Source organism: Myotis yumanensis, unplaced genomic scaffold (assembly GCF_028538775.1).
Source record: "Myotis yumanensis isolate MYYU_CA2020_CCGP unplaced genomic scaffold, mMyoYum1.0.hap1 SCAF_8, whole genome shotgun sequence".
In the NCBI taxonomy this organism is placed as follows: domain Eukaryota; kingdom Metazoa; phylum Chordata; class Mammalia; order Chiroptera; family Vespertilionidae; genus Myotis; species Myotis yumanensis.
In genome coordinates this window covers 54,878,519-54,894,874 of record NW_027223759.1, presented here as the reverse complement: position 1 = coordinate 54,894,874, position 16,356 = coordinate 54,878,519, and the positions used below count along the sequence as shown (strand labels likewise).

At 40.4% G+C, this 16,356-nt stretch overlaps 1 protein-coding gene across 1 annotated transcript in view; it reads right to left on the bottom strand.

Moving 5' to 3' along the window:
* Positions 1-16,356, bottom strand: part of LY75 (lymphocyte antigen 75) — a 134,052-nt gene that overhangs the window by 21,751 nt on the left and 95,945 nt on the right. The window contains exon 35 of the mRNA XM_070422923.1: positions 2,125-2,235. Within this exon, the coding sequence (XP_070279024.1) occupies positions 2,125-2,235 (111 nt within the window). The remainder of the gene's footprint in view (positions 1-2,124; positions 2,236-16,356) is intronic.

The following is a 16,356-nucleotide window of genomic DNA, read 5'->3' as shown; positions in this document are numbered from 1 at the left end:
GATTCAATTGGTGATAGATATGTATTTATTGCCATTTTGGTCTTTTTATCCCCTTCTTCTTCTTAAAGAAGGCCCTTTAACATTTCATGTAATACTGCTTTGGTGGTGATGGATTCCTTTAGCTTTTTCTCATCTCAGAAGCTCATTATATGTCTTTTGATTCTCAATGATAGCTTTGCTGGGTAATCTTGGTTGTAGGTTCTTGCTTTTAATCACTTTGAACATTTCTTGCCACTCCCTTCTGGACTGTGAAGTTTCTGTTGAGAAATCAGCTGGAAGTCTTATGGGTGCTCCCTTGTAGGTAACTAACTGCTTTTCTCTTATTGCTTTTAAACTTCTCTCTTTGTCTTTAACCTTTTGCATTTTAATTATAATGTATCTTTGTGTGGGCCTCTTTGGGCTCATATTGTTAGGGAAGCTCTGTGCTTCCTAGACTTGTATGTCTATTTCTTTCACTAGGTTAGGGAAGTTTTTATGTCATTTTTTCAAATAGGTTTTCAATTTCTTGCTCTCTCTCCTCTCCTTCTGGCACCCCCATGATGCAAATTTGGTACTCTTGAAGTTGTCCCAGAGGCTCCTTACACTATCTTAATTTTGGGGGGTTTTTTCTCTTTGCTGTTGGGATTGGGTGGTTTTGCTCCCTTATATTCCAAATCGCTGGTTTGATTCTCAGCTTCGTCTACTCTATTGTTGATTCCCTGTAAGTTATTCTTCAGTTGAGTTAGTGTAACCTTCATTTCTGACTGGTTCTTGTTTAAGGTTTCCATGTGCTTTTTAGTGCTGCTGAGGTTCTCCCTTAGTTCTCAGGAGTGACCTCTACAGTTGAGATATCCCTCCTGATTTTTATCCACCACACGTGGGTGTGTGACTAGCCCTGTTCTGCATCTCCACCCCTCCTACCAGTCTGGATGTGGCTTCTTAGTTAATCCCCTAGTTCTAGGGCTTCTGTTCAGCTATATTTCAGGCAGTTTTGAATGATGGTTGTTCTGTAGTTTAGTTGTAATTTTGATATGGTTGTGGGGTATTCTAGTACCGCTTTTTCCTATGCCCCCATCTTGACTAGAAGTTCACATCAGAGTTTAATTTTGAGCCAATGATGATCACAACAGTTACAGGCTAACAACAGGATGCACTTTGAGCTAAAAAGTCAGATATATAAAGAGCATACAAATAGACCTTTGTATTTATTTATTTATTTATTTATTTATTTATTTATTTATTTTAGGCCTTTTAAAAAATAACTTTTATTTAAAATATTTCACTGCCCTAGCCGTTTTGGCTCAGTGGATAGAGCATCGGCCTGTGGACTGAAAGTGAAAGGTTCCGGGTTCAATTCTGGTCAAAGGCACATGCCTGGGTTGCGGGCTTGATCCCTAGTAGGGGATATGCAGGAGGCAGCCAATCAGTGATTCTCGCGCATCATTGATGTTTCTCTCTCTCTCTCCCTCTCCCTTCCTCTCTGAAATCAATAAAAACATATTTAAAAAATAATAAAATAAAGTATTTCACGATGTGAAGTTACAAATGTATTTCCCAGAGAATATTGAACATACCCTCTAGCAAATATCCTTTCTCTTATTTTTCTCTAATGTATACTTCTTTACCACAGTCTTACTTCATGGTTCCTTGTCACCTGATTTCTGCTCACACACATGCCTGAAATAGCACTTTTAGGGCAGAACAACAGAGTGACCCAGAACTCTGGTCCTAAAGTCAGACACACCCTGGTTTGAATCCTGGCTCTACCCATTATGACCTGTGTGACCTTGAACAAATAACTGAACTAAATTTCTTCTTGATAAAAGAAGGTTCATTATAATAATTGAAACCAATTAAAATATATGGTGTGCTTAAGCACAGTGCCTGGCACAGAGCAGGCACATTATTTAGACCCTGCTGTTGCTACTGTTCTTCCACTCTGCTAGGACAGCAATGTGCTGTATAGCACAGAGTACATGACCAACAACTGTCTTCCACCCAGTTCCACTGCCTGTGGCTTGTATATTGCAGGATATGGTTATTATAAGGAGCCAGGGAGATATAACAAACAGTTGTTTTAAAAGAAATTAGTAAACACTATTTACTGATTTCTGAAAGGCAAAAGAAAAAGAATAAACTCCTTACCATGGTCAGTACACTGATTTCTGACATCCTCTATGCTTTCTACTTTGATGGTTTCTTGAAGAAAAATGTAACAACTGTCTTGGAACTGAACCCAGTTGGATGAAGGACAGTCTATGTGGAAAAAGAGAAACACTGTTCAGTAACTTGAAAATAAGAATTTCATGAATTCCTACAGATAAAAATATTAGATTTTCACAGAAAAAAGGAAAGGCAATTGCCCTTGTTAATTCAGCAACAAGGCTTTCAGTTTTTGTTAAAATAAGAAATTGACGAGTGTGACAGTAATTTATTTTTCTCCATTAAAAATGATGGCAACGAGAACTGAGCAAATGAATCTCTTCTGGTTTTACAGAGCAAAGTTCTAAGTCTTTGGGTTGCTTAGGAATTCAGACATAAATTATAGCATTATTGCCAAGGCAACAAACTATCAAGGAAGACAATCAGAATTACAAGCTCTTTTTAAGGTCACCTTTGTAGCATGCAGTAACAATTCCAAAAGTCTTAGTTTTACAAGATCTTTTTGTTAAAATTATACTTCCAAGAACAGGGAAGAAAACAAGCTGCTGAAATATGAATACTCAAACAAGTTTTCATATTGCACTGGAAAACAAGATTGATGTTCTTCTGAATGTTCTTAATTTATCACCTCATGAAAGCAGATTCTTAGAACTGGTTCTAGGAAACACAACTGTTTCTCTCCCTCTACAGCTGTGAGGTAGAGGCACATCTCCTTCGTTTCCATCTTGGTCTCTTTTGTTGGTCATTATAAAGGGGTACAGTTCTAGAACTTCATTATTAGCATTACAAGCAAAAGTAGGCCTGCCTGTAAGAGTTCGGTTTCAACCAGCCAGAATGGACAAAGGATACAAGGTATTTACTGAATTTCAGTGAATAAAGGAGCATAAGGCATGAATCTTCCATATTCTCTCAGGTCTATATAGGGAAAAGCACTAAGATTTTACATAGTTTCATTTTTAAGTTCGGTATGTATTATAATTTTAAGAGAAACAAGTAGAAGGATGCCCTACTACAAAGATCAGAGCTTAACGATCAGCTATGTGAGTCTAAATTCAGCAACTTCGATCTTACTAAGCTCAGGATGTGGCAGAGACCAGGGGTTGTCTCTGGTACTAGACCTCAGCACAGAGTACATGACCACCAAGCTGGGTTATTTCCCAGTCTTCTAGTAACTCCTGGACAATAAGGTCTGAGCAGAGGTGAAATGTGTAAAATGTGTCCAGCCAGTGTGGCTCAGTGTTTGAGTCACACTGGCTCAAACCAGAAGTTCGATTCTCAGTCAGGTCACATCCCCAGGTTGCGGGCTCGATCCCCAGTAGGGTCCATGCAGGAGGCAGCTGGTCAATGATTCTCTTTCTTCATTGGTGTTTCTCTCTCTCTCTCTCTCTCTCTCTCTGTCTCTCCCTTCCTCTCTGAAATCAATTAAAAAAAATTTTTTTTAAGGAAGAAGTGTGCTCCTTGGACCATATGTCCTCTTTCCCACTGGCTTGAATATGGTTAGCCATCTCTAATCCTGTAAACAATGGAAGCAGCCTAGGAATAACAGAGAGACAAGACGGAAGACAGAAGGATCCTAGGTGGAGCCATCATATCACACTCAAGTTGTAACAAGGAAGAAAAGAAACTTCTGTGTGGTTAAATCCACTGTTAATTCAGGTCACTGTTACAGCAGCTGGATCAATAACCTACTTAGTACAATGGGCTACTTAGAATCATCCTGATGTATGAGACCTGAGTTTTTCCATTGCCATATAGTATTGTATGAATTTATTCATTCTTCTGTTGATGATATTTGGATAGTTTCTAATTGGTGTCCATTAAGTACTCTTGCTATAAACACATTGGGCATCTTTCGGTGCATGTAGGAATGCTTTCTCATGGCTATATTTCTAGAAGTGGAATGCTGGGTCATAGAGGTATCCCTGTGTCTAGCTTTGGCAGATACTGCCAACACTTTTGCAAAGTGATTATAATTCTTACAAGCAGCAATTAGGTTTCAAAAAAAAATTCCAGTTTGATAATGTTTGTTTTGTAATTAGAATATTTCAATTAATATTTAATGTAGTTACTGATGCATTTGTGTTTATATATACCATGTTACCATTTGTTTTCTATTTGTCCTACTTGTTTTATGTTCCTTTTCCCCCCTTTTGTGTTTTTTTTAGATTACTAAATATTTTTAAGTTCCATTTTTCTTTTAGCTTATTAAATAAATTTCCTTTAATTTTATTTCTGTAGTGGGAACCCTGAAAATTACAACATGCCACCTTACCTAAATTTTATTGGTACCTAAAATAAATTAGTACTTTTACCACTTCCTAGACAATGCTAAGATCTTATAATATTTGAATTTCGTGGACCTCCCTTCCTTTGTGTTATTGTTTTATTACTATTTTGCATGGTCAATGTTCCTTTAGATGTAAACACATATTTACCTACTCTGTTGTTCTTCATTCCTTCTTACATTTCTGTGTTACTAAGTGTCTCTATACTACCTTCATGTTTGAAGGGTATTTTTGCAAATACAGAATTCTAGAATGGCAGCTTAATTGTCATTTAAGAAGTAACTTTGCCCTAACCAGTTTGGCTCAGTGGATAGAGCTTCGGCCTGCGGACTAAAGAGTCCCAGGTTCGATTACAGTCAAGGGCATGTACCTTGGTTGTGGGCACATCCCCAGTAGGGGGTGTGCAGGAGGCAGCTGATCGATGTTTCTCTCTCATCGATGTTTCTACCTCCCTTCCTCTCTGTAAAAAAAATCAATAAAATATATTTTTTTTAAAAAGAAGTAACTTTATTGTTTTGACTTTGATCATTCCTATTGAGAAATTCAGTTGGTCTAACTGTGGCTCTTTCTGGCTGCTTTCAAGATTTTCTTTGTCTTTGGTTTTTAGCAGTTTGACAGTGATATGCTTAGTTGTTGTTGTTTTTTTAATCCTGCTAATAAATCAATGTACTTCTTAAATCTGTAGCTTATTTTCATTGGTCACTTTTGGAAAGTTCTTGGCTATTATCACTTCAAATAATACTTCCACTCCATTTTCTCCCTCCTCCCTTTCTGGGACTTACTTTACATATGTATTACACTTTTTACCATGTCCCATATGTTCTCTTTGCTCTTTTACATATTTTTAATACTTGTGGTCACCGTGCTATATATACTCTTGTTCTTTCTGGTTTACTAATCTGCTCTTCAGTTTTAACAAAAATACTGTGAAACCCATCTACTGAGTTCCTAATGTCAATGACTTTCCAGATACAGAATTTCAGTCTGTTTATATTTTTATAGATTCTGGGTCTCTGATGAAATTCTCAATCTTATTATCTGCATCCTTGCACTTATTTCAGTTATTTTAAAACCATTCCTGATAACTCTGATTTCTGAGTCACTTATTGGTCTCTTTTTATTTTTTTCTCTCTTTCGGCCTGTGCCTTGTTATGCCTGGTAGTTTATTTAAAATCAAATATCAGAAACTGTAAAAAAAAATTGAAGAGACTCCGGTGATGTTATTCTCCTCTACAAAAGAATCTGGTAGGCAGCTCAAGTATGAAGATTACCTTGATACAGTCAGGGAGTGAGTTGAATTGAGGAGGTGCAATCACCTTTGTGAGGCCCAATACCCACGGGTCTCAGTTGAAAACCTGGATCTTATCTAAAGCCCCTCCTCTTTGTCAAGTTAAAACTCAAATTTTTGTCTCCAAAGACACCATGAGACTGCCAAACACTATGCTCTACTTTTTATCTGCTTTAAATGTTGGCAATTCTCCTAAGGGGAAAGTAATGCATAATATTGGGCTCATCTTTATTGCCTTAGCAGTTCTCTGAGATGCAAATTCTATTCTTACGTGATTTTATCCAAGTTTTCCAGTTGTTCTTAGTAGCAGCATTAATCTCCCACTCTATTACAGTCAGGAGCAGAATTCCCACTTTTACACTTTTGGAACAAGTTGTCAATAACTGTTTGTCCATCTAACCATCATCCTGCCATCAAACATTTGCTGAGTAACTCCTATGTGTCAGCTAGAGTGGGCAGTGCTCAGGGGTAAGGGGAAAGGGCTATATAGAGGATGAGTCCCACACTTAGTGTTTAGTCTGACGGGAGCGTCAGACACATAAATATGACATACATTACAAGTGTATGATAGGCAAAATGCATGAACTATTAAAGAATGAATAAATCATGTATGGAATAAGGGATGTTTTAGAAAGGAGGCAATATTGTAGCTATGACTCACAGGATAAATGAGTTTGCTGTGCAAAAAAGGGAAAAGTGAAAGAAAAAACTAAACATTCCAGCACAATGACAGGCACCTAGTAACTAGTAAGGAGTCAAATATTCTTTGACTGAGTAAACTAGGCAGGTCTCTCCCTCCTCCCCACTTTCCCACCATATAATAGTTTCTATATTAGGTCAAAATAATTAAAACAGTCATTTCCAGATGAAACTCAAATAGAAAGTCACAGGGCAGATATTATGAATTGCAAACTTTGATTTTTATTCTTCTCCTATTTTTTCCTGTTTCCTTTTGCTGTATTTTCTTAAGCATTATGGAATTTTCAAAAAATGGAAATGGGAACAGACTCCATTACAACATTTACGGTAATGACACCTGAAACACCTTTATAAATCACTGGAAGTTCTGGAACCACAGACTGACAAATGCTCTTTTATTTCTAGTCAAAGCTACACATGGTATTTTCTATTGGTAATAAAAAAACTCAAGAATATTCAAAAATCAAAATAAATGAAAAATATAAAAAATCAATAGATTTAAAATACTGTTTACATGAAATAAAGCGTGTCTATTAAGTACACAAAAATATATTTGACACCAAGTGAGGTGAAATTTAAAAATTACTTTTGTACATTTGTAGTTCTTATGCTTTATAAATTACTAGAGGCCGGGTGCACGAATTCATGCATGAGTGGGGTACCCCAGCCTGGTTGGTGATCAGGGCCGGAGCCAGCCAGGCGGGGGGTGGAGGGGAGGGGGACTGCAGGAGGTTGGTTGTGGGAGCACACTGACCACCCGGGGGCAGCTCCTGCATTGAGCATCTGCCCCCTGGTGGTCAATGTGCGTCATAGTGACCGGTCATTCGGTCAACCGGTTGTAATGGTCACTTAGGCTTTTATATATAGAGATAATGAACTCTGATATGTAAAGCATCTACTGATTAAAGTGTATTCCTACTTCAGTGGCAGCTCATGTGTCAATTCTCCATGAAGCACCCAACCCTCTCCTTCCTGTAACCTGTGACTCCTTGGAACTTCTACAGGACTTTGCACTACACAATGTGTGAGAGGCCCCTTCTGGTGACAAGGATTACAGACTTGCTCAGGCTACCCCAAATGACAGAGATCTAGTGCAAAGACCTATGGGTGATAGGAAAGCTGGAGTTCCCATCTCGGCAGACAAAGGGGCTTCGTAGGGTTCTTATACCAGGTCCCTGCCTTGGCTGCTGCCTAGCTGAGGGCAGTCAGCCTTTGATTGATAAAATTCTCCCTATTTTGGGTAGTTGCAGTTAAGGTGGTGAGGATAATATGACACAAACCAGGAGGACCTATGCATAAGAACCATAGGTAACCATTCTTCTTGAAAATGGGTTTATGGGCCCTGGCTGGGTAGCTCAGTTGGTTAGAACTTCATCCCAATATGCCAAGGTTGTGGGTTCAATCCCATCAGGGCACATACAAGAATCAACCACTGAATGCGTAAATAAGTGGAACAACAAATCGATGTTTCTTTCTCTGTCCCTTCCTCACACTCTCTAAAATTAATAAATAACTTTTTTAAAAAGGAGTTATGTTACTTTTTGATGACCTACACCACACTCATATGGCACTGACCAAATCTTGTATGCCAATTATCTGATATTGATCCTATCTTCTCAATTGGACTGTGAACTGCATGACAACAGAGACCATGTCTTAAATTTAACTTCATCCCCTACCATAACTATCATAGTGTCTTGTACATAATACGAGATAGTATGCAGAGAAGTGGGCAGTGCAGCATTCTGTCTAAGCATATTAGGCTATGGAGAAAAGTCTGGCTCTGACTACATGATCTTGGCTATATGTAACAACCTTCCGGTGCCCCGAGTTCCTTATTTGTAAAATGGGGATGATACCAGTACCTATCTCAGGCGGTTATTGTGAGAAAATTGCTCTAGGAGTTACAGATTCCACAGTGAACAAAAAGGAAAAAATTCCTGCTATCCTGGAGCTCATATTCTAGTTGAGGCAGATACACAGAGTAAGTAAATAAAATAATATGTAGGAGGTGTTTTATATTATTTCAATTGTTAAATAGAAATTAAATGTTATAAAAATTTATTTTATTGATTTTAGAGAGAGGAGAGGGAGAGGGAGAGAGAGAGAGAGAGAGAGAGAGAGAGAGAGAGAGACTGATTTGTTGTTCCATTTTAATGCAATCATTGGTTTTCTTATATGTGCCCTGACCAGGGATCGAACCTGCAACCTTGGTGTATCAGGACAGCTCTCTAATCAACTGAGCTATCCGGCCAGGAGAAGGTGTTTTCTATTTAGGTGGGTTATTAGCCAAGCTATTGCTAAGTAGCAACTTAGCAGCTTAAATAAACTAAAAAGCTTTATTATTTCACACAGTTTCTCTGGGTTAGGAATTCGGAAGCAGCTGCTTCGTTGGGTGACTCTGGCCCGGGGTGTCTCATGAAGTTGTAGTCAAGATGTTGCCTCCAAGAAGGCTCACTCATTCAGATGGCGAGTTGGTGTTGGCTGTGGGTAGGAAGCCTCAGTTCCTCACTACATGACTTCTCCACTGGGTTGCTCAAGGGTCAAGTGATTCAAATGAGAACAAGGTAGACGTGCAATGTCTTTTATAATCCAGCTTTGGGACTCACACTGGGTTATTTCCACAATATCCTGTTGGTTATACAGGTCAGCCCTAATTGGTGTGGGGGTGAGCTATGCAGAATATGAATACCAGGAGGTGAGAATCTCTTGGGTCATCTTGGAGGCTAGCAACACAGAGAGTGATAAGCACTAAGGAGAAAAGTGAAAACAGAGAAGCAAGATCCTTAGCGTAGGGTAGGGGTTTGGGTTGCAATCTTACAAAGGTGTCTAAGAAAGGTCTCATTATAAAGATGACCTATAAAAAGTGATCTGAATGAGCTGAAGGAAAAAGCCATGTGGATATCTAGGTCAGAGAAGGGGAATAGCAAAGATTCCCTTTGAGATGGGAGTGAATACGATGATGATGATGATAATGGTAATTACAGCAAGTCAAAGAACATTGTAGAGGAAATAAATAAGCAATACATGATAAGGCCAAAAAGAGAAGAAAAAATAAACTACAGGCAGGAAAATGTAAAAACTGTTGCTTCACTTCCTCAAACCTCTCAATTGCCTTTTCCGTAGGCTCATGTCAGCATTAGCAGAAACTCCAGTTAGCTGATTCAGCACGGAACCCTCCTTGCCACACTCCAGATCAGAGCTTCTGCCCAGCAACAAGCTTTACGCACTGCTCAAGCGATGCAGTTTTACTTTGAGAAGAACCATGTTCAAGCAGAGACTGGATACCTCCCGTGAGGAAAGTCGGTGAGATTCCTGGACTTCATGAGCAGAAGGCTAAACTAAGACTTGCTATCATCTTGCCTCCCTAAAATATTGCCATAAGTTTTCAGGTTCTGTAAATATTTTCCATAAAATATATTTCAATAAATAAGCTTTGCTTAAAAGAACAAAAACAAAAATCCTGCCCACAAAGCTCTCTGCAAAGTGCTTTCTGTTACTCTTTGCAGCACTCCTAAAAGATAGATTGTTATTAATAATACACCTAAACAGCCTGGCCGGTGTGTCTCAGTGGTTGAGCGTCGACCTATGAACCGGCAGGTCATGGTTTGATTCTCCGTCAGGGCACGTGCCTGGGTTTGCTAGCTTGATCCCCAGTAGGGGGCATGCAGGCCGCCGATCAAAGATTCTCTCTCATCATTGATGTTTCTATCTTTCTCCCTCTCCCTTCCTCTCTGAAATAAATATAAATATATTAAAAATAATAAGACACCTAAACAAGTCTTTATGAATTTTGTAACTTTATAATTCTACTGACTTAACTAGTGCAGAATTTTAGGAGCCTGATGAGAAATTTAGAAGCTTGTACTTGACGTAACTCCAAACGTTTCCATATAGTTTCTCTGCCTAAAATTACCTTGTACTGAAAGAAGAAAATGGCATATCCACGGAATATTTTGTATTACTGGTTAGCTGCCATAGAACTCTCTGTTCCCTTATGATTTCTTTTTTTAAACAATCAGGCACAGAATAAGAGGAAGTGATCCTGGGGACATACTTGTTCTGAGTGTTAACAAGGAAAGGCAAAGATTATAATTTTTCTCTTTGTCAATTATAAGACCTTTGCTCCTCTCCCATTAAGATATGAGCTGCAGTCACTTACTGTCCAACAAGGGCAAGTGTGACAGAGACAGAGGAGGAAGAAGAGCCCTTTATCCCCTTTATTGTGTAAGGAGGAGGGAGTGTCTGTTCCAAGTCCCTGACTAATCCAGAGCCCAGTATGCTGGGCTGCAAGATCTCCCTGAATCTCAAGGAAACCCAGCCTCTCTGACACTCCATCTCCTCTCAACACCACCCTTCCCACCTAGCTTCCACGGTGTCCATCTCCGCCTTGTCCCCTCACGTGCCTTCTCAGAAGAGTTGTCATGATATTTATTCATTGTATGGGGATACCAGTCAGTGTTACTCTGCACCTACTGGGCATCACTAGCCCATTTTCTTAGAGAGTCAGTTTTAAGATTTACCCTCAAGCCCAAACCCGTTTGGCTCAGTGGATAGAGAGTCGGCCTACGGACTGAAGGGTCCCAGGTTCGATTCCAGTCAAGGGCATGTACCTTGGTTGCGGGCACATCCCCAGTAGGGAATGTGCAGGAGGCAGCTGATCGATGTTTCTCTCTCATCGATGTTCCTAACTCTCTATCTCTCTCCCCTCCGCTCTGTAAAAAAGCAATAAAATATATTTTAAAAAAAGAGATTTACCCTCAAAATTTAAAATAACCCACAAAAGGAATGAAATATTTGATATGTGTTATAAAAATTGTCAATAACACTGTTTTAAAACTAGTTTTTAACACATGAGCACATTTATAAAAGCTTCTCAATAATGAAAGAAGTCCTGAAATAATATCTAGTTGCAATTTCACTTTTTCATTGGAAGTAAAATAAACATTTATTAACATTTCAAATACAAAAACTATGTGAATTTCCCTTGAAACATAACTGTGCCTTCCACAGTGTCATAAAAAGTCACATCAATAGATTAAGATGATTTAATGCTTTAAATTCAACTATAAGATGAACTCATGGCAGAGGTTAAATAATTTGGAAGAAATTACAATCCCATTACCCGCCTGCCCCCCCCCCCCCATTTTTTAAACCATTATCTAAAAATGTTTTTTTATTACAAATTAGAATAAAGTACAGAGACATAAATCAAAACAAAATAAAACTCCACGAGATAGTAAAGTCTCTGCTATTACGGATCTTCCTCCTGGTAAGGGGAGTGACAAGCAAGAAAACAGTGACAAGCAAGAATGGGGTAGAAAAGGAGACATCTGTAATACTTTCAACAATAAAGATAACTTTTTATTTTATTATTTTATTACTTTTTTACTTAAATTCTTTCTGGTTTAAAGTATTACATGAGTCTCCTTTTCCCCCCATTGACCTGCCCCCAGCCGCTCCCACCCCCCCAGCACATGCCCTCACCCCCCTACTGTCTATGTCCATTGGTTATGCTCATATGCGTGCATACAAGTCCTTTGGTTGATCTCATTTTTAAAAAACAAGATGCATTCAGATAGCATTAAGTGTTTTGAAGAAGATAAACATGGGGATGTGACCAAGAATGTGGCGTGTTCAGGGAAGACCCGAGGAGGTGAACAGATCTGAATGATGTGGGTTAGGGCCACTATGCCAAGGACTGAGAAAAGCGAGGCTGGTCTGGTGCTTGAGTCTCAGGAGGTCAGTGGGGATGCACAGAATGGCAGGAAGGGTGGTAAGGGATGACAGGAGCACCTCACCGAGGGCTTGAAGGATACGGCAATTCCAAATTAGTAACCTACATCTTTATAAATTAGTGTTTTCATACTCTTTGGGTAAATACCCAGAGAGGAGGTGCTGGATCTTATGGTTGTTCTATTCCCAATTTTTAAAGGAACCTCCATACTGTTTTCCATAGTGGCTGTACCAGTGTACATTTCCACCAACAGTGCAACAGGGTTCCCTTTCTTCATATCCACGCCAACATGGATTATCTTTGTCTTTTTGATAATAGCTATTCGAATAGGTAAGAATAGCTTTTGCTTTGCAGTTTTGATTTGCATTTCCCTAACAACTAGTGATGTTGAACATCTTTTCATAGGGCTGTTTGCCATCTATATGTCTGGAAAAAAATGTCTATTCATTCTGCCCATTTTTAAATCTAATTGTTTTTTGTTATTATTGAGCTGCATGAGTTCTCTGCAGCATTATTTACAATAACTATGATGTAAAAACAACCTAAGGGTCAACTGATGGATGAATGAACAAAGAAGATGTGGTATATATAATGTACAAAGGCATACTACTCAGGATGGATCTTGAGGGTACCTTGCTAACTGAAATAAATCAAATGGAAAAGAATAAAAGTAATAAGATTTCACCCATATGTGGAACATAAAACAAAAAAAGTAACAAAACAAAAACAACAAAGTAACAAAAAACCCCAAAACAAATCCACAGACACAGCAACAGAATGGTGGTTACCCGAGGCAGAGGGGATGGAGGGAAGGCGAACTGGGTAAAAACTAGACTTTGGACAGTGAGCGCACAATAGAGTATACAGACATAAAAATATAATGCTGTATACCTGAAGTTTACATAATGTTATTAACCAATATTATTTCAATAAATTTAATTAAAAAAATTAAAAATACAAAGAGGACTGCTTCCACAAAGAGCATAAAAAAAATAGTTACCTAAATTCTGATCCATGTGCTAACCACAGAATGAGGATTTACTTTCAAATGCTAATATTCACTCATCTTATGCCATCCATGGGAAATCACTGACCCAGTAAACATACTGATCATCTACTAAGTGCAGAAAGAACTCTTTAAGAGGAATACCATAGAACCTCATTTAGGAATTTAAAGAGTGTTTTGCTCACTGTGATTTTCAAGATAACTAAAAACAATATAAGAACACTTACAAAATAATTTCCAAAATACCAGAACAATAGCAATGATCTCCATGTCAACATTAAATTCATACTTCATGCAGCAATACCATAGGAGCTTTTCTGTTGAGGTCTTGCCATTCAGCTAAATCTGTGAAAACCTTGAAAAGCTTTCTTGATTTAGTCCTAAGCCGAATGTGATTCTTGATCTTGTCTGGATGGTAGATTTGTGAAGTATTACAATGAAAAAAATACATACATATATAGCTTTTTAGCCCTATATCATCAACATGTACGTGAATGTGTTCAATAACCATACACATCCAACGTACATCCCTGGAAAGTGTCACTCATGAGGTTTTCTAGTTGCAATAATTACCCTTCATTTTGTATGAAGAGAACAGGGAAAGATACAAGATTTCCCATGCCTGTCACAGGTACTAGACATAGAATTTTCATCTAATGCTCACAGTTAGCCGTGAGGTATTATCTCCATTTTACTACCGTGAAATGAGTTGGGTAACTTGTTCAAGGCCACAGTTTGTGTACCTGACTCCAAAGCTCATGCTCTGCTCATGCTCTTTCTAAATCAATCATTAAAGCCTCCTTACTGAGAGAAGCTGATTAATTAATGGCATTAATGTATTCAACACGCACTTTTCTTAGCTCTTGACAAGCCTATTTACTGACTTTGGGTGAACACACAATACAATATGCAGATGATGCATAACAGGACTGTATGCTTGAAACCTATATAATTTTACTGAAACAATGTCACCCCAATAAATTCAATAAAAATTAAAGAAGAAAAGCCCATTTAACCATCCTGCACGTATAAAAAGGAAAAAGAACAAAACTTTCCTAAAATAGCTTGTCCTCTATTGATCAAAACAGCTTTCCTGAAGAGAGATATCCAAATCTAGAAGTTGATGTTTTTTTTGGTAAAGTTTAACAAGAAAAGAATGTTTTGACTAGCCTGCAGTATGAAGGCATGGCCACCCAGGGGGTGGGTTCCTCGGGCATTTAGATGTTACGGGCAGGCAAACATGATGAGGGCATGCTTACGGTGGGCTCAAACAGCCCCTCTTCACAGATCTCCAGCCCAGCCCTGCCTTAGGAAAAGCGAATGTGCAGTCTGAGCAGCGAGAACATCGTCACCAATTGTTTCTGCTCCTTCACGGGCATCAGATGACATAACTGGTCGTAAATGCTGGTGGACAAAATGTTTCAGGGAAGGAGCTTCAGGTTTTTAAGCAAGTTCTGGGCTGCTGACTCTCCTGCTGCCTCCATCACTGAGGTCCTTTAAAATATTCCTGCCTGTCAGCAGGCTTCCAGCAAGAACTTATAAAACGGCAATGAAATTTCGGGGTGGGGGGTGGGGGGGGAATCACACTCTTGCATAATCATTTAATTCAAACCCACACAAGTATTCACCGAGTTCTGTTTATTTTGGTCTGTAATTCCTGGAATTGTTCCTTCAGTGGTGCTTGGGGATGGAAGTCTTTCCCCATAGTGTACCCCAGCCACATTTTTTACATGCTTGCACAGGAAATGTGTTTGTTGTGTTTTTCTTTTAAACCACATGTTCAACAGAGTTGTATTTTCCTCAGGAGTCATTTGGGAAATGACTGATGAACATGTGTGATTTTTCATCTGTCACTTGCACAACTGCAGACCACACTTCACGATCTTTAAATCACACGACTTCAGTGAAATCCAAGCTTAGGCTGCTCCCGTCCCACTAGGATCCAAGGGTTATCTGGCTGCACTGTTTTCCTGTTGCAACAACTTGAACACCAACCAACTGGACAAACACCGCGGTGAGCAGAGGAGGGCCTGCTTCCTCCCAGCCCTGCCATCCACCCCGCGGCGCACAGCTGGGGACACCTCGGCGGCCAAGTTCCCCGCTCCCCATCGCAGCCCCAAGTGGCGCTGAGACTGTTCTCGTCGTGTACCCTCCGTCCCCCTGCTCTCCAGCCGCTCAGTCCCCTCCGGGGTCCCCCTCGCTCCGAGTGGGGTCTGCGCTGACGCTTGCACTTCTCGGGAGGGAGAGGGAGCTCTCGGGAGCTCGGCGACCCCGTCCCCGGGCGCCCTCCTGGAACCCCCTGAACTGGAGGGTAGTCGGGGGAGGACCGACCCCTGGGCCCGCCCGCGGGGGCGCAGGGGGTCGGCGCGCAGGGAGGTAGAGAGGCCCGGGCGGGACGCGGCCCCCGGGCGCCCAGGGACGGGTGGGGATGGATGGTGGAGACTCTCAGCCGGGCCGAGGGCGAGGAGGGGGCCGCGCAGGGGCGGCGACTTACCCGCGACAGCGGCGGCGGCGAGGCCCAGCAGCGGCAGCAGGACGGCGGGCAGCGGGGCCCCGGGCATGGCTGTGGGTGCGGGCGCCCGGCGGCGCGTCTCGGAAATGCGGGGCGGCCCGACCCCTCCCACCGAGCGGCCCGCGGAGGGCGGGGGCCGGGCTCGCCCAACCCGCGGCGAGATCCGGCGGCGCGCTGCCCGCTGGACCCGCTCTCCAACGCAATTTTTAAAACTTTTCATTTGAATCGAATTAATTTCAGACTCGCAAAAGTCGTACAAAGAATTTTTGTCGCCCTTCAGCCAGCTTCTCTAAATATTAACGTCCTATATAATGCCAGTGCCATAATCAAAGTCAAGAACGAACGCTGGCAGACTTTCATCGATTGTCTCTCTAATGTTTCTTTTTCTGTTCTCAAATCCAGTCCAGGATCATCCATTGCACTGACACCATATGTCCCCTTGGTCTCCTTTAATATGGAACAGCTCCTCTGTTATTCCTTTTTCTCTCTCCAGGTTTTAAAACGTTTCGTTTGCATATTAAGGATGTTGCGAATTCCAGTAATTAAAATCATTTTAACAACAACAACAACAAAAAGAAATGGCACTCTGATTAAATTGCATCTTCCAGCCTGCAGGACACCTTGGACCAGCTTGGTTTTTACTCTAGATTTCACTATCGTCCCACCCAGCATCTTCCTTCACCAACA